This window comes from Diuraphis noxia, unplaced genomic scaffold (assembly GCF_037042655.1).
Source record: "Diuraphis noxia isolate RWA-SAM2 unplaced genomic scaffold, SU_Dnox_SAM2 contig0002, whole genome shotgun sequence".
Classification (NCBI taxonomy): Eukaryota; Metazoa; Arthropoda; class Insecta; order Hemiptera; family Aphididae; genus Diuraphis; species Diuraphis noxia.
In genome coordinates, this window is record NW_028301712.1 from 25,032,064 (window position 1) to 25,051,241 (window position 19,178).

Here is a 19,178-nt window from a genome sequence, read left to right on the forward strand (position 1 = left end):
TTTTTATTTTGCGGAAGGAGGAGAAATTATTTGTCCATTAAACATTGGGCAGCATTGCATACTTAAAACCTAAATTATATTATATGTTATATGTATGGGTATAAGTGTGTACATAATAAATGATACATTTTTCTGTTCTTATATACCTATGTCATATTCTTATTACCTATGCAGTATGTAACCTCTTAGGCCACCACTAAAAGCTATAAATAGCTATACTTATGAGTTATGACGAATAGCAATATTTTCAGGATTGAAATTTTCTGCCATTTCTGGATTAAACGTCAAAGGGTTTGGATACAAATCAAAAAAATGACGAGTGCCTAATATGGATATGACACACGTTCCCTTTGGTAGTACATGATCGTTTGAAACTGAAATATAATTTTTTTACTGCAGCTATTTATTTTAGTTGCAGGCTTGCAGTTTTGAATGTTTTGATAATCATTTAATAATTTATTTAATTTAATTAATTTTCATCAGAAGTTTCATATTCACATCTCAAAACATCTGTTACTTTGTTTATTAATTAGACGATCTCTTTAAAATGCGAATTTCGGAAAAACCTGTCTTTGTTGGTCTCTTCGTCAATTCGTCATAAAATAAAACTACTGAGTAATAATCAAATGTCATACTCATAGCTTTGGCGATGATGAATTAGTCAGTTAGCCAGGAATTCTGTGGACAGGACAAGAGCTTTTATTGTTTTATGATACAGCTTTATGGGTTTTAAGACGTATTATTATTATTTTTTTAAATAGATACATAAAATACGATTGGCTAAAGCCATCACCTAGGTCCGCACCTTATTTAGTAATTTGAGCCAATTTAAAGATAAGCTATTAGTTGGAAAATTGCAGATCACGTATTAACATGAGTCATGATCATGAATGTCATGACTTCAGACTTAATTTCTGAATAAGTAGCATAGACTTTTGAATTATTGATATTGTTTTTTGTTTGTGGATTTAGACATGATAAATTATGTCATTTATCATGGATTTAGATATGAACGTCTATTAGAAATATTTCACTAGAGGTCGTTACGTGAGTATTTTATTTTATATTGTTATCAAAATATCAAAATATTCAACCAATCTCCGGGGCGGGGCTAACCAGCCCATCATGCTTCATTGTAGCTTCACCGGACACTGGTCGGTGAGTAGGTAACAGGTTGTCAGGTTACGTTAAATGTTTGTTAAATGTTTGTTAGTAAATAAAACTATTATAAGTATCGTTAACGTTGTGCGTTTTATATTTCTTTATTTCAACTTATAGTATACAATTTTGTGTAGCATAGTTATCTGTTCTTGATATTTACAGGTCAATTAATAAGTGTTGCTTTTCATGCACAGTAAAACTATGCAGTGTTTGATAATACGTTAATGGAATTTAAATCTAAGGTATTTATCATGCTTGGGCGTAAACCTTTTGTTGTTCGATTATAGTATATAGAAACGAACGATGTAGTAGTTGTAACTTTGTAAGATGGTTATGTATTGTTTGAATTTTATTTCTTGATGCTTAGAATTCATGATTTGTATTGTATGGGATCATAAAATTAAATTTAACATTATGTAATTGAGGTATTTAAATACCTATACAATCTTATGTGCTGTAGATATTTTGGCATGGTTTCGTAGTAGACATACACATATTTATCAATGTATTTTTTTTTTATTATACTGAGGTAGCTTATTAAATTTAATTAGTAAATATATTTTTCAGAAAAAATGTTTTTGATAATACCATTCTTTTAACTTACCAACTACCTGTTGATTACTTTTAATTTGATAACATGTTAATTTAAATTTCAGCTTGGCTTAGTGTCTTACACATATTTAGATACTATTTTATTAACATAAAAAATTAGTTCTAAAAGCTTTCCATAAAATCTTAGTAGGGATCAACTAGGTATTTTAACATTTATGTATATAAATAGTTTATTGATCTTTGAACTCGGCAGCTGAAAAAAGTAAAATCAGCTACCAACAATAGAGTGACAAATTCCTAAAACCACTAAAACCACAGATCTGTGACTAAAATAGTGTGGTTTAGGAATACAGCGATCTATCTGGTTGTTTTGTTTGTTCCATATTGAATTAACTATTGTATTTTTTTTATTAATTATTTAATATGAGCTGTTAACAATGTAATAATTAGACATTTATAAATAATATAATTAAATTAACAGCAGTGGTGTAATTATTAAGGTGCACAACGATGCACTTGCCCCCATACTATTATATAGCAGTACAAAGATATGCTTACGCATCTGCAAGCAATGAACTTTATACCTATTAAAATACTACAATACTGTATTTCATTAATTTGTTGAATTTTTATAAACATATTTAAAAAATTTTTTATCACTATAATTCATTTTATATAAATATTATATTTTTATATGTATAATGTACTGTGTACAGATATACCACATGCAGTGTTTGAAATATACTGATTTTGAGATTTGTTTATGTTATAATGTTATCAAATATAAAAAGATAACTATAAAACATGCAAGCAAAGCAATTAGCATTAAACATGATTTAATTTGTCAATACAATTATTGGACCGATAAAAGTTTTGCACCTGCTGAGATTAAATGGAATTATGTCAATGATTAACAGTATAATATTTTGTATTACTTTTTCAGATTTTTCCAAAATGATGTCTATTTATATTATACTTATTTTAATTTTAAAACTTTGTTTGGGACAAGACTATCCACTTCCAACATACAAAGTTTCTCAAGAAAATGACTATTCACGTACTACAAAATCACAAAACGATAGATCATTTAATAATTTAATAAGTGATTGGAAAAATAATTATGATAGTAACATAATCATCCCTGATGCGTAAGGAATTTTTATTGTTTAGCGTTTATAATGCAAAAATAAAAAATGATTAAATTGATTTTAATTTTTAACCTTTTTAGGAATTATTTTGTGGTTGCAAGTCGGATGGTTAGACCAGGTCAAGTGTACAAAATATCAGTCACTGTTTATAAAGTCAAACAACCAATTTCTGTTAGAGCTTCAATTCAAAGAAATGGAGTTGAATTAGCTTCTGACATAAGTGTAATAAAAGAAGGAATTCAAGAAACATTATTATTATTGGTTAGAATCAATTTTAGATTAGTTTCTCAAATATATAAATAAAATGAAATCTCTTACATGTAATTGTTGCTAAATTTAGGTACCAGCCACAAGTGTTGTTGGTGATTATAAACTAAGAGTAGAGGGCTTATACGATGGCATCATTGGTGGTTATGCATTTAGTAATGAAACTCAATTAAATTTTTCACAACGATCAATGACAATATTTATACAAACTGATAAACCAATATATAAACAATCTGATATTGGTATGTGTATTTTGATTGAATATTAAATATTTTAGATGTTAATGATATAAATAAAAATAAATATTACTCATTTTAGTTTATTTCCGAGCAATTCCAATTAATACAGAATTAAAAGCTTTTGACAATCCTGTTGATGTTTACATTTTAGATCCAAATCGCTATATTATGAGGCGTTGGCTTTCAAGACAAGTATATATTTATTTATAAAAATGTTACTAATTAGCTACATTTTTCAATTAAAAAAAAATTATTTTTACAGTCTAATTTTGGATGTGTAAGTTTAAATTATGAAATGTCTGATCAACCTGTCTTTGGAGAGTGGACCATTCAGGTAGTAGCTCAGGGGCAAATTGAAGAAGCTACATTTTTAGTAGAGGAATATTATCAAACCAGGTTTGAGGTATTTATCATTTGTTTTATTATTAATACTTGATTTTTTTTATTATTAATTTATTCCACGATTAATTAGGTTAATGTTACAATGGCTGCTTATTTTCTTGATTCGGATAAATATTTGAGTGGCTATGTAATGGCAAATTACACTAGTGGAGGACCTGTAAGAGGAAATCTAACATTAAAAGCAACTATACGACCACTCAAAAATGGGTTTAAAAATTATGATGGTCCTGTTATTGAAAAATATTTAAGTTTTGTAAGTTAAAATTAACTGTATAGGTGTTAGTTGAATACTAATATATTTATAATAATTTGTATGTTTCCTTCAGGACGAAGAACGTCCTTCTTGGTATCCTAAACAATCTGAATATTCAAGAATAAATCAAATACCACATTTACAATGGGTTAGTAGTTTTTAATTTGCACTTTATGTAGTAAACTTAAATGTATAATGTAAATTTTAATGTTTAATTAATAATTAACATTCAATTTTTAGTTTGATGATTATTTAAATATTTATATTTTCAGTTTTATGGTGTTTATAAATTCAGATACCCTTTAAGTGAGTTGCAACAATTAGTTTCTACTTTAGAAGAGACTGAGGTAACTATAACAGCCACAGTTGGAGAAAGATACTTAAATGAAATTATAGAAGGTTATTCAACTGCAAGATTTTTTAACTCTTCAGTTAGAGTTGCCTTTTTGGGTGGTTCGCCACAAGTTTTTAAACCGGCTATGCCATTTTCGATTTATGTAAGTATACTAATTATAAATCATTATAGGTGATGATTATATATTTATCAGTATTGTAATTTATTTTTGATAATTTCTTATAATGACATGTCATATATATAACTAATTAGATTACAGTTTCTCATCATGATGGATCGCCATTAGATAGATACAGGTTGTTGCTTGGTCGTTTAGATATGTCTGCTGAAGTTGTGATGAAATCTGGTGGACGCAGAACTATTGATACAAGAATGTTAAAGATGTCAACAGATCATGAAGGTGTATTTGAAATGAAATTATATTTACGTACAGAATTAGGTAAGTTTTGAAGTAATGAAATGTATTTTTATTTTTCAATATATAAAATAAAATCATGTATTCTATTTAATCATTATTTAGGTCTTGAAAATGATAAACGTGCTTCAGAAATATTAAAAGATATTGAATCAATGAAAATATATGCATCATTTAAAGACATGTATGGTGAAAGATCAACTACAGAATTACTTTTATTTACTCATTATTCACCTAGTCAACATCACCTTAAAGTTTGGACTTCAACTAAAGACGCCAAGGTATTAATATCATCTATCCTATTAATTAATTTTTTAGCTCTGCGCATAATATTTATTAGCTTACCAATTATGTATTTTTAATTTTTTTAATCATTACTTTTTTGGTCTGTCTAAAATCTAAATGATCAAAATTTTGAATAAAAGTGAAAAACACATTTAATAATTGATTTTTAATGTCCTTACAGTAAAATAAACAGCAAATTGATTTAAAAAAAACAATAGTTGAAGTATTAATTAGTAAAATTAAAATAATTATAAATTAAGTTCTAAAAATAGTAACTTTTTAGTAACAATTATTAACCAATGCTAGGACTCAGACCTAAAAGCACCGAAAACTGATATAATAATATAGGTAGGTACAGTAATGATATTAAAAACATCAAAAACAAAACTTTTTTTCAGGTTTACTTAATTATTGATTTTTAAAAGCTATACCTACTAACAGTACTAACACACAAATATAAGTAGATTTATTATATGTATATTTTTTTAACAACTTCTTTAATTATGAACACGTATGCTATCATGTCTCTTAAACGTACAATTTCCCAAATTTGTAGATAGCAGTTCCAATTTTATATTGTTAACTTTAAAATATAAGACTATACAGACTTTATTGACTACTCTCATATAACGTGAAGAAAAAACTTTATCTATATTGTATCATCTTATTATGTTTTATGTAATTAAATTTCCAAGCAAGTTGAAAGTATGTAAAATATTAATAATTAAAAATTCTCATAACTTATAATTGTATGGCAAAAATAAAAATAATATCATAAAAAAACTAACGAGTGAATTCAAATTTTTTAGTTATATGTTAGTGGTCAATTCATTCTAACTTAACCTATTATAACCTGTATAGTAGGTTGCCACTGTATAATATGTAGATAAAGAAATTTTCTCAACATCTAACGATTTGATGGCAATTTAGTATGTATTTAACTTTTTACTAGATTTCCAACTAAATATAAAGTATTAGTTTTTTTTGGTGTTTCACTATTGACATAATTCAAGTTGGCTTTATTTTAAATTTGGGTATTATTTTAGTTCCTATAATATTTTATATTAAGTTAACAATAATTATGAAAACAATAACACTTACCGAAACTAGATCTTTCTATTAGTTCAATTATCTTGACTTTTTTTTACATAATATTTTTTATTAATTTATAGGTTGGGCAGTTTATAGTGTTCCATGTACAAAGCAATTACTATTTAGAATCATTTAACTATATCATGCTATCAAAAGGTTTGATATTATTAACTGGACAAGAAGTTACTCACGCTTCAACAATCCGAACATTTGCTGTTACTTTATCAGCTGAAATGGCGCCAGCTGCTACTATCCTGGTGTATCATGTTGGTAAATTTGGGGATGTAGTTGCAGATAGTTTGACTTTCCCTGTGAATGGAATATCAAGAAATAATGTAAGTTATGATAAAAATATAATAAAAAAATTGTGAGCTAGTCAGTATTTACAAAACATTTTTTTCATGTGTAAATATTGTCAACATTCTTTACGTGAAATGATATTTGTTATTTAAAAAAAAAATATATATTAATCATAATAGTAATATAATCTTTAATCAATGACAACTGCTTATATGAACAAAGAAATATATTAATTTCTTGGCCTTAAATAAAATAAATCTTTGAAGTACCATATAGCAGCATACAGGAGTTTAAAAAGTCTCAAAAAATCTTTTAATATAACTTTGATTGAACGTGGTCTTAAGTACTTATTGAGATTAGTTATTGAAAACTTGAGTTTGTTATGGTATTGTGTTCTTGTTCTTTCGCTCAAAGTTAATACAGCCATACATTTTCTGAGAAGATGTCTAATGTTTACATTCAATAAGTATTATTATGATCTTAAAAGTATATATTTTTTATGTTATAAAAATTAGTAGTTTTTTAATATAACTTTGTACACATTTAAAAATACTAATCAAAGGTTTTTGTATTCTACTTAAATTTGTTATTAGTGATGGGCAACAAAAATAATATTTTTGTGTATCAATGTCAATAATTTGTCACAATATATCAATATTGTATCAAATTATTGATATTATTGTCCATCATATGTTTTTATTGTATATTATTACAGTTCACTGTTTTTATTAACGATCGTAAAAGTAGAAGTGGAGAAAAGATTGAAGTAGCAATATACGGTGAACCTGGAGCTTATGTTGGATTATCTAGTTTGGATTATCCATTCTATGGGCTACAAGCAGGAAATGAATTAACATATGCAAAAGTAAAGTTTGTGATATGTTTTCAAAGTGAATATTTGAACTAACTTATTTATTGTAATTTAGATTTTAACTAAAATGGAAAGGTTTGATGAGGATACAAATGGTACAATTATGCATACATGGCTTTCTCATGAAGGTTCTCCTGATGAAATAGTTTATTTTCCATCATCTACTTTTGGAATAGATGCTAACCGCACATTTGAGTTAGTAAACTATCAAAAAAAAAAAAAAAAAAAAATATAACAAAATACTATGTATAAACATAAATTAAATAGTGCTATAGATGTGCAATGCTAAGTGCTATTATTCATCGCTCATTATTTCAATTTGGATTTGATTTACTAATATCGCAAATGGCAAGAGTAGATGGGAAACAAGTATTTTTTCATCTCTTGTCTCCATACACTACTAGTGACTATAATTGGAGACACAAAAACTAGGGTTTACTGCTGTAGTCTTAGTACTAAATTCATCTAATCCGTTCTCAAACCTTTAAAAGCAACACACATGTCATGCTGCATATGTGGACCAATTTTGTTTGAGAAACATTGTCAGTAGACAAGGTTTATATGTCAGTTCTTGTGTCCCTCACTATAGTTGGTAAAATCTAAATTAAAATAATAATCAATAAATTATCTCATTGACGTTGCACCATCTATAACATTATATAATCTATGAAATAATTTATTAAATTTATTAATTGTATTACTTAAAAAATATTATCATTGAAAATCTTTATTATTTATAATACTTTTTCATATAGATTTGCTGGTGTAGTTGTATTTACTGATGTTATTCTACCACGGCGAATAACTTTGTGTAACCAAACTCTAGGATATGCTGAATGTCTTAGTGGACGTTGTTACTTGGCTAACAGGAAATGTGATGGGCATATCGATTGCGATGACGGCACTGATGAGGCTCTATGTAAATTGATTATATTGAAATATTAAAAATAGCTATAATATAAGGTGTTTCATTAAGAATGCTGTATTTAATCTTGTTATAACTTGATTAAAAAAAATTATACTATCAGATGTATAAATTTTCTCATTTAATGGGGAATTTCACATCTGGCATATTTCCACCTCGACTTTGCTGGCAATCTTCTGTTCGAATCACAAAATTTGGTATCACTTTCACACATTTTTGGGTCAAACCATAATCGCAAAATATTATTATTTTGTGCCATGGTTAGAAACAGAATCAAAGAGTATAATAGGTAACAATTATAAAAGAAACAAGTCAGTCAGTTTATAAAACAAAAAATGCCAGGCAAATTAAATCCAGCATTCTTAATGAAACATCCTATTTATTATAATATGATTGCTTTTTACATTTAAATTATACATAAAAATTGATTTTTCAAAAATGATGGTCCATTCAAAAGAATTTCAAAAATTATATCTTTAATAATATGTTTTTTACGCTTTATAAAAATGTAACTATCTATATTGCTATAATTTTAATAGTATACAATATATAGTAATTACAATGGTCAAAATCTGATTGCTTCAATATAAAATTAAATCATCATAACCCTATAGATAACCCTTCTAATTTTCATTAAAATAGTTGAGGGTTTTTTGAGACCACCATAGTTTTTAAAAAGTTCAATATTTTCTGATTATTTTTTTGTTCAACATTTATTGATAAATTATATTTGTTTTACTATTTCCAACTCTTTATATCACTTTTCTTTTTATTCATTATTTTACTATGATTTTAAAATTTTTTCTCCGTTCATTCCCATAAATATTTTATTTCATTTGGAACTTTAAAGATGCAATTATTACGCATATATATGAGGTAATTTTATACTAGAATTCGTTTTTTGCATTTTAAACAATTCAATTTTATGAGAAACATTATATTTCGTTATTATATATAATTATTAATATAATATTATTTTTGTTTCTAATATGTATTAGGTCCATTGTACAATCGTACAGAATTCAATAACTTTCGAAAATTTCGTTACAATCATCTACAAAGGCATTTTGATAATGTATGGATGTGGCGAGATATTAATATTGGACCACATGGACGATTCATATTTGATTTAGATGTTCCTAATCGACCTGCGAATTGGATGATAACTGCATTTAGTTTAAGTCCTTCAAAAGGTTTTGGTATGATTAAAAAGCCCATTGAAGTAAGTAAATATTCTATAACATAGAATTAAATTAATATTATTATTTAAAAATATTCTATTTTGCAGTATGTTGGTGTATTACCATTTTATATGAATGTTGAAATGCCTACTCATTGTAAAGAAGGTGAACAGATTGGAATTCGTGTTACTGTTTTTAACTACATGTGCAGTAGTGTTGAAGCTGTAGTTGTTTTGTTGGGTTCAGACTCTTATAAATTTGTGCATGTTGAAGAAGATGGAATAGTATGAAATATCATATAAAATATAGTATACTATTATAATATGCCTATTTTGTAACTTTTTTTATTTGTTATAAGGTAAACTCATACAATCCTAGAACATCTCATGGTCATCATCAATTTTTTGTTTATATTAAAGCACAAGATGCAGAAACGGTTTACTTACCTGTGGTACCTACAAAACTTGGTGATATTACCATTAATATTGAGGCAACTTCATTAATAGCTAGTGATCGAGTGACTAGAAATTTACATGTTGAAGTACGTTCATTTTTGAAATGTTAATATTTATCATTTATGTTTATAACTAAGAGTACTATTCTCTCATTTTTGTAGTCCGATGGAGTACCTCAGTACAGACATCAGTCAATGATCTTGGATCTTAGTAATAGAGCTTATGTTTTCCAATATTTGCATGTAAATGTAACTGAAACTCCAATTATACCATACAGCATAGATCGTTACTATGTTTATGGATCAAATAAAGCTCACCTTTCATTAGTTGGGGATGTTGTTGGACCAATTTTCCCTACAATGCCTGTTAATGCAACATCTTTGCTTAATTTACCAATGGTAATGTTAACATTGTATTAGTATTCAGTTACTATTAGGGTTAGATAGATTGTTTAATTATAATTTTAAACTATCAGGACGCTGCTGAACAAACAATGTTTAGTTTTGCTGCTAACTTATATACAACAATTTATATGAGATATGCAAATCAACGAAATAGAACACTGGAGAAGCAATCATTCTACCATTTAAATATTGGATATCAGCGCATGTTATCATTTATGAACAAAGATGGATCGTTTAGTCTTTTCAGGAGTGATTGGTATGATTGTTACTTGTGATAATTTTTTTTTTCTTTTAATATTAAAGTTATGATTTTAGGAATATGTCCTATCCAAGTGTATGGTTGACTTCATATTGTGCTAGAGTGTTCCAAGAAGCAAACTTTTATGAGTGGGAAAATTTCATATTTATTGATCCACAGGTAATTAACAATATTTCTTAGTAAAATAATATATTAAATATTAATAAATAAAAATTTAATTTAGGTAATCTCAAAAGCTTTAACTTGGGTGCTGAAACATCAAACTGAAGAAGGTTCATTTTATGATGTGACAGGGTTTCCTGACCGTAAAGTTAATAGTTCAATGCATAGATCAATTTTGTTTGGAACAAATAGACAACAGAGATTTTCAAATATTTCATTAACTGCACAAGTTCTCATAACATTAACAAATGCAAAAGATTTATCAGGGGTTGGTTAATATTTATTTTATATTTCTGTTTAATTTTATTCATATGTGTTATTTTATTTTATGATAGGGCCTAGGTTCTAAATTGGCTCAAGGTGAAAGTCGAGCTGTGAAGTATTTAGAAAAAAATATGAATTTATTAAATATGACTGGTGAACCATATGAAATTGCACTCGTAACTTATGCATTAATGTTGACAAAGTCATCATTTGCTGAGTATGCATTCACTATATTAGCTCATCATGCTAGGAGAGAAGGTATGTTTTGTATTTTTTATTTTTGTGTGATATTTCAGATTGTTTAACTTGAATATTATTGTAGGTGGTCTGATGTATTGGGGTAAAGAATTTGTACCATTGCCACCAACAAAAATGGAAAATCAGAAACCATTTTTATTACCACGTCTGCCATATAAATTTGACTCTATTAATATAGAAACAACAGCATATGCTTTACTTGTTTATGTTGCAAGAAAAGAACCTTATATTGATGATGTTGTTAAGTGGTTAAATTCTCAAAGACTTACTGATGGTGGTTGGGCCTCCACACAAGATACGGCTATTGCCATGAAAGCTCTAATTGAATATACAAACAGAAACAGACTTCGAGATGTATTTACATTGACTGTTACAGTTGAAGCTACAGCTCTTTCAGGAAAAACAAAAATATTGAAGGTTAACAGTGAAAATATTGCTCATTTACAAAAAATAGAGGTAAAAATAACTTAATGTTTCCCTTTGGTCTTAAATTTAAGTTATTTAACTTTATTTTAGATTCCACAAGCTTGGGGTACTGTTAAAGTCCAAGCTAAAGGTTCAGGTTATGCAATTTTACAAATGTCCGTCCAATATAATGTTGATGTAGCAAAATTCCAAACAACACCACCTGAACAAGCCTTTGGAATAATAACACGTGCAGATTTCCATGGTCGCAATCAGTCTCATATTACTTATCGTAGTTGTCAAAAGTATTAACAACAATAACACAATAGTTTTACCTAAGTTACTAAATGATTTATAATTTAGATGGACTTACATTGAAGAGTCTCCTAGATCTGGATTGGCTGTATTGGATGTTGCTATTCCAACTGGATATATAATACAACAACAAAATTTAGACGCTTATGTGCTACAAAGAACTGTTCCAAATTTACAAAGAGCTCGATTTTTCCCTGGAAAGCTGTTGTTTTACTTTGATTATGTAACATCATAATTTTTATTCTTATATGCATGTAACTTAAAAATGTATTAATATTATTATTTATTAATAGTTGGACGATTCAGAAACTTGTGTTAAATTTACTGTTGAAAGATGGTACCCTGTTGCAAATATGTCACGTTATCTTCCTGTTCGCGTGTATGATTATTATGCTCCTGGTATGTTATTATTTATTACATGTCATACAGTTATTTTCAATACATTTTACTGATTTAAATTGAAATATATTTATATTTTTTAGAACGATTCAACGAAACAATATTTGATGCTTTACCAACATATTTGTTAAATATTTGTGAAGTATGCGGTAGTAGTCAATGTCCTTATTGCCCAATTTTCAATAACGCTGTTCAATTGTCTATTTCAATAAAATATATTTCTATTGTTACTATTATTGTAATTAACATTTACAATAATTTAATCACATAATTCAATTGTATTATTAGTTTAATTTAAGTATTAATTTAATGCACTTTAAAAACTTAATTTTAATAACTTATAGAAATATTTAAAAAAAATTGAATTAGATATTCGAAGACTGGCTAAAATATGTTAATATCAGCTTACATTAGAAAATGGGTTTAAAAAAAAATGTTTTAACATTTTATTAGATGCACATTAGCATGTTGTTACTAGCCTTTCGCTAGGAATTAATCTATAGCCATACATTGATTGACAAAACTGAAAACACACATACATTTTTATTTTAATGATCTTCTCTTAATAATATACTATAATGTGTAATACGACTAATTATAAGGGTAGCATATCTCACTTATATTTTACAGCTTTCTTTATAGTTATAAATATAAATATAAATACATTGAATAATATGATCATCCGGACTGGCTTAAAGCAGATGCATGCGGTGTGTCTGCACCCGGTGGCAATTTTGAGTAGATAATTATTGTAATATTTCACAGAGTGGCTAAACACCTAAAGCAAGTCCTGATGATTATAGTAATTAATTCACTAATTATATAAATATTTTATCAGCAAAACTTACTTAAAATTGATAAATTTTAACGTCTGCTATTATATGTATAATGCCTTAATCATTAAAAATTCCTCCTTTGAACAAATTCTAACATATAATATTCATTATTTTATTATGTAAAAATATAATTTATTTTATTATTTAGTATTATTATTTTAAAATTAATTAATATGCATAGTGTGACAACAAATTTGTATTCAATAACTTTATGAATCTCATGATTTAATCAGTATTTTTCCTTTAAACATATTTTTTTATAGTTAGATATAGTTCATTTGTAAAGTGTTCTGTTATTTTATTTTATTGAAAAACTAATAAGTAGCTAAATATTTAAATTTAATTATAATAACCCAAAAAAGGTCTAACATATATTTTATATTCTTAAATTACAATTTATGAATAGAGTTTAATTTTATAACTTTCATCTTTGTATAATATAATATAAAGATTTAAAAAAAGATAGAACACATTTTTGAGACACTGAAAATGTATTATATTTTATAATGATCAACAATATCCTTTGATTAAATAAATGTACCTAATTAAGCTGTCATAAATTTATAAAATTTTTAATAACTAGAAAAATGTACTGATTTTATGCTTCAAATTAATATAAGTTGCAACTAATGCCGTCCATTGTTACATTTTTTTAATATATATATTTACTTTTCAATCAATGTTTTACATGTATTTTAATTTTAAAATACAGTTTATCTATTTTGATGTAAATAAAGAAATATATTATGAAGACATTGTTTTTTTTTTTTTGTTTAAGTAATGGAAAACCATGATTTGTCCATTTTTTAAATATCACTGCGTGACAAATTGATGATAAAAAGTGAAAACATGTTTAATGTACCATGGCATTACATTCTGTTTTGTTTTTGTTGTATTGTGATCAATAGAATTGCTTACTTACAAATACTTTTCACACACCATGTATTTGTTATTAAGTTTACTAGTTGTTATTGCATTAAGTGTGCCTGATGGCAATACAAACTCGTCAAACGATCATTTACTTATTGAACACAGTGTCACTCTGGAAAGTGCTAAAAAGGCAATTCAACATATTGAACCAGACTTGAGTAAAACATATCATTAATTCATAAATCACACTGTATGATTGTAATATAAATAATTATCTTATTAGTGATAGGAGTTGGTTGCAAGGAATGTACTAGAAGAGAAATTGAATATTGTTTGTCCAATGATATTATTGATGATCATTGTTGTTGCCAGAGGAAATATCATGGTATGTTAATGTATAAATATATTTTTGATATATTACATTATACTTTAATATTTGGGTTACAGAGGTATTTCCTTACATCGAACATACTTGTTATGTAAGATCTAGAAATTGTGAACCTACTGTTCGAGACTGTGGAGTATTTGATCGATTATTGTCTTGTTGTTGTCATCATTATCTTGGAACAAAATGTGGGTAATATACTACAAATTTTAGTCATTTTAAATTTATTGATAAACTACACATTATACACATAGGTAGTAGGGAATAAGTGATTGAAAACAGTCTTGCTGTTGTATATTAATGTCAAAATTATATAAAAATTATTAAGTCCCCTAGAAAATAAAATAGTTAAATAAAGATATGTTTATTAAATAATTAACAAATTAACTTATATGGGCCATGGAGCCCCGCAAAATTATACTTTTAGTAATTTAAAATATGTATGTACAGGCCTCCAATGAGTTTACAAATTTATCAATCAATTATGTTTATTTTTCAGTCTTAAAACAAACCAATTAGATTATGTTTTAGGTAGTAGTTAATATTTTACTGTAAACTGTAAAGTATAAAAAAAAAATAATAATAATAAATTCAATATAATTATAAATTATAAGTTAATAACAAAAAATTGTTAATTTTTAGTATAATTTGTTTTTTACCATAACTTCTTAAGATTTTTGACCATTTTGTTGTTGAAAATACCTTCTCATCATGTGACGCATATGAAAATGCACATTTACAAAAATCGCTAGTAAGCTAAACTGCATGTGTTCATATGCATTGATCCACAGGTAATCAACAATATTTCTTAGTAAAATAATATATTAAATATTAATAAATAAGAATTATATGTATATGCATATTAAATTATGCCGTTCTAGCATTTGGGTACAGTTGTCCCTCCCCCTAAATATGTTCCAGCTAATAATTAGATTATGGCAATAAAACAATATAGCAACTAGTTAGTGGACACAAAAAAGTAATAAAAATAATTATTATAATTTGTAATACTCTACTATATAGTAAGCTGTAATATATAATATAAATATAATATATCTACTAGAAAAAAAATAAGACTTTGTTGCATCATAACAATTAACAATTAATTCACTTAAAAATTGTCATCTCCTTATTTAGTTATAATAGTCATTGCCCATTGGTAAAAAATATCAGGGGAAAAAAAACAAAAATATTAATACATGTAATATTTCATTTACACTTATTTTGTTACTTTTCATTATGACATGCAAGCACATTATGTATAGTGACAGCGCAAGATAAACAAACTATCGGCCCGCCAAAACTTAAAATTTTAACCGGTCCTAAATGAACAATTTTCAAATGAAAATTTCAAAAATCTACCTAGATTTTACGTTGCTCACCAAGTTCAACTGTTATCCGGGCCTGTATAGTGATTAAAAATACTCAAATTGATTACTGCAACTGCAATAGTATTACTTAATTAATTTTTAAAACTAGCTTATTCCACATTATTTGTAATATAGTAAGTGATGGATGTGTCTTGTGTAGCTTATTGTGGTAGAGTAAGCCAAGCCAATGATACTTGCAAAAATGAATTTTGGTGATATAAAATTAATTTCATTTACTTATCAGTCATCATCCAATATTTACAATATATACAGCATAACAAAAATATGTCTTATACTAAGCTTTAGTGGGATTTAGTAAAAATTAAAAGATATATAATAGGGAACATCATAAAATAACATAATATAGTATAGGTGCATACCGTGGTAATATCATCAATTAATAATTTAGTAAGTTAATTTTTCTATATACATATTTATAGGTAGTTATTATTAACATTTAGTGATGTAAAAATCAAAACCCACAAAGTAAATACCATAGAATAAGACTATACTTTATACTACTATAGTAGTATGATCTTTAGTCACAATCTAGTAGTTATAAAGGTATGGTAGAGTTTACCCCCATTGCTCACTTGCCACTACCATGCACACTCCTATGGATGTGGACCATAGGCGTGCTCAAACTTTATTTGCAGGAGATGCCAATATAATTCAAAATAACTCAATTTTTAACTCTCTTCAAAAAAAAAAAAAAAACATAAGTCAGAATTTTTTTCTAAAAAAATGTAACACATAACTACAAAATTCTCTGTTATGTTTGTGATGAATATTATGATAATATTGATAGTTTTCACTATTAAAAGTAAAAACATAAAACAAGCTAGCTGAGCAGACTACAGGGGATGCCATGACATACCCGGCATCCCCCCTGTGCACCCTATGATGTGGACAGTACATACATATCTACTTATAATTAATTTCAATTTTGTGTGAACATTGATAATGATATGATATAAATACATTTTTTTTTTTTTGTTTAGGGAAAATCAAAATGTCAACCACCATTAATGGCCAGAGTCAAAAAAGCAAAAGCCTATTTCTTTTTGGATTAACTATTTTCTTTATTAGTAACTATTATTATATTTCCAATTTATTATTTGCTTGTTGAGTAATTATTTCAAGATTTTAGATAAAATGATTCACTATGATTGTGCAATCACCAAATAAAAATTCACTTTTATCATTTTAAATAACAATCTTTATACTGTCTCAAATTCCTCATCAACTAAAAATAAATTGGTCCTTGTTACTGTCTTATTGTCTATTGATTCACGTAAACAGATTGGATTGTAATATATTTTTATAAAAATAATAATGATTGCTAAAAATGTTGCATAATATTAAAATTAATTGTTGATTTGTGAATTTTTTTTTCATCGCCTAGCAAGTACCTGTTATAAGTTTCAATCATAGACCTTATATTAATCATAAGCGCTAGTGACACTAGGTATTAGAAAAAATTAAAACTGTATATTTAATGTATAACTGTACAAGTGTATAACTGTTGTTGAATTCTCAAGGGTCACAACCTAGAAATGTTTTTGTTTTTGATTTTAAGCGGAGCCCTTATTGTCTATATGCCTAGGTATATTTTTTATTTATTTATTTATTTCAGCAAAATCAATACCATAATTTCAATACAATCACAGAACATTGTTCTATTATACAATAATCAAATTTCAAAAGTTAAATTATTACAATAACTCAAAAACTACTAGGCCTAAATTCGATTTTTATGAATCAAAATACTTAGATAAATATTCTGCTTTGGAATATGAAATTAAAACTCTATGTTGTCATTCAAAAAAGTAAAAAACTTAAAAAATGATAATGATAAAAAATATTTAAAAAAATATTTTTTTTAAATAAAAACGTTGGGTTTTTAACAACTGAAACATGTAAAAAGATATTTTGAAAAAAGTAAATACTTTTCGAGATAATTAGTGTACCCACTTAATAGAATCACCCTGTACAATTTATTTTTAGTTAAATATTTATAAAAAAAATTTTATTTATATCTAAGATTTAAATAGGTACCTACTGAATATAGTACCTATTATATATATACTCATACTCATTAAGTCAGAAGTTAGTTTATCAGAAAATCAAATTACATTTTTATGACTGTTTAGAATTTCAAACTTTAACAACATTGGAGTATTTGAAATTCGTTTGATTTCTCGTGGAATAATTATCTTATTTTGTTGTAATCCAAAAACGAATAACCGTCGATTCCTCTAATTTTCAGCAAATGTTTATTTTATAATTTTATAAACTTAATAACATTTTTGAAATATTTTTATTGGTTTATAACTGTTTACTGACATTTAAATTAAATTTTTTTCTATAAATGTCAATTTAATTTAATTTGTTGTCACAAGCTTGAAAATTTAAAACATTATCCATGAAAAATTGTTATATTTACTGAAAATTTAGGTTGGTAGGTAACTACTGTTTTAGACTACCTAACTAAATCAATTTAATTTAAAACCGGTTTTTGTGTAAAAAATAAAAATCCCTGATTTTATCAATTATTTAAAAAAATCTGTCTTAACATTCACTTCTAAAAAGTACAATTTGAATTCAATTTAAACCTGTACATAAGGTACGAAAAAAAAAGTCAAAACTGCATCATTGTAAATTGCAATTTGAAATAATATAATGCATTCAATGGAAAATTTATTAGTGATGAGCACTATCCAAGGTGTATTGATAATTGATACACATTGATACTATCGAATAGTCACTATTGAACTATTTGATAGTTATTCCATAACTATTCGAATAATTTAGTTTAAAGTTCTAAACATTCGGAGAGTTACGCTATATTCGATACTTCGATAGTCATAGTTTTAAAACTATTTGAATAGTTTAATCAATAGCTTTTACATTTTATTCATTCGATTAGTTCAAATATTCATCATTCGAGCAGAATAGTTTAAATAGTTTTCATTCGATTTATTTTTTTGACTAGTTAGTTCGAAGTTTTTACTCAATTAATAAAAAGTTTCACTTGATTTTTAAAATGTATCATTTAATTATGTAATTATAATTCATTATTTAACAAAAAAATAGATTTGAAAAAAGCAAAATTATTTCAGATAAAAATGAAGAGAGAGTTTATAGTAGGGTTTCATATTTTTTTTTTAATATATTGTTTTAATTTAATGTTAAAAAAGTAAATTTTTTTACTAAATATTTTATGCATATTTAAACTTTTAGTGCATATGTTCTAAAAATAAATATATTTATGCGTATTTAAAATGGTTTATTGTATGTTTGGTTAGTTTTTAATGCACAATATAAATCCGTGTTCTAGTAATAACTCA

At 26.1% G+C, this 19,178-nt stretch overlaps 2 protein-coding genes across 3 annotated transcripts; both read left to right on the top strand.

Moving 5' to 3' along the window:
• The first annotated feature begins 1,144 nt into the window (after nucleotides 1-1,144).
• On the top strand, nucleotides 1,145-13,958 carry Mcr (macroglobulin complement-related). Its single transcript, XM_015510540.2, has 28 exons — nucleotides 1,145-1,403; nucleotides 2,657-2,861; nucleotides 2,942-3,122; nucleotides 3,202-3,370; nucleotides 3,447-3,559; nucleotides 3,630-3,770; nucleotides 3,840-4,022; nucleotides 4,096-4,170; nucleotides 4,295-4,519; nucleotides 4,630-4,816; nucleotides 4,898-5,073; nucleotides 6,250-6,504; nucleotides 7,185-7,334; nucleotides 7,396-7,535; nucleotides 8,096-8,259; nucleotides 9,264-9,487; nucleotides 9,554-9,730; nucleotides 9,805-9,987; nucleotides 10,063-10,299; nucleotides 10,377-10,561; nucleotides 10,621-10,723; nucleotides 10,788-10,994; nucleotides 11,062-11,248; nucleotides 11,313-11,704; nucleotides 11,765-11,958; nucleotides 12,017-12,191; nucleotides 12,262-12,367; nucleotides 12,451-13,958. The coding sequence occupies exons 2-28, from the start codon at nucleotides 2,668-2,670 to the stop codon at nucleotides 12,636-12,638; spliced, it is 4,911 nt and encodes a 1,636-aa protein (XP_015366026.2). The 5' UTR covers nucleotides 1,145-1,403; nucleotides 2,657-2,667; the 3' UTR covers nucleotides 12,639-13,958.
• A 118-nt stretch (nucleotides 13,959-14,076) lies between these two features.
• LOC107163197 (uncharacterized) lies at nucleotides 14,077-17,206 on the top strand. Of its 2 annotated transcripts, none has more exons than XM_015510485.2 (4): nucleotides 14,077-14,291; nucleotides 14,357-14,458; nucleotides 14,521-14,650; nucleotides 16,830-17,206. In XM_015510485.2, exons 1-4 carry the CDS (start codon nucleotides 14,144-14,146, stop codon nucleotides 16,855-16,857), a joined length of 408 nt encoding a protein of 135 aa, XP_015365971.1. In that variant the 5' UTR covers nucleotides 14,077-14,143; the 3' UTR covers nucleotides 16,858-17,206. The 2 variants fall into 2 exon arrangements, with proteins under 2 accessions (XP_015365971.1, XP_089075955.1); XM_089219829.1 differs by having other exon boundaries at nucleotides 14,079-14,291; nucleotides 14,521-14,646.
• The last annotated feature ends 1,972 nt before the right edge of the window (nucleotides 17,207-19,178 follow it).

What these genes read in the sequence shown, in the direction of transcription:
- LOC107163197 (XM_089219829.1), top strand. Translation starts at nt 14,144, where the DNA reads ATGTATTTGTTATTAAGTTTACTAGTTGTTATTGCATTAAGTGTGCCT. An exon ending in ACATATTGAACCAGACTTGA is followed by an intron (nt 14,292 to 14,356) that starts GTAAAACATATC and finishes TTATCTTATTAG; the next exon opens with TGATAGGAGTTGGTTGCAAG. An exon ending in TCATTATCTTGGAACAAAAT is followed by an intron (nt 14,647 to 16,829) that starts GTGGGTAATATA and finishes TTTTTTGTTTAG; the next exon opens with GGAAAATCAAAATGTCAACC.
- Mcr (XM_015510540.2), top strand. Translation starts at nt 2,668, where the DNA reads ATGATGTCTATTTATATTATACTTATTTTAATTTTAAAACTTTGTTTG. An exon ending in GGCGTTGGCTTTCAAGACAA is followed by an intron (nt 3,560 to 3,629) that starts GTATATATTTAT and finishes TTATTTTTACAG; the next exon opens with TCTAATTTTGGATGTGTAAG. An exon ending in TGTTGTTTTACTTTGATTAT is followed by an intron (nt 12,192 to 12,261) that starts GTAACATCATAA and finishes ATTTATTAATAG; the next exon opens with TTGGACGATTCAGAAACTTG.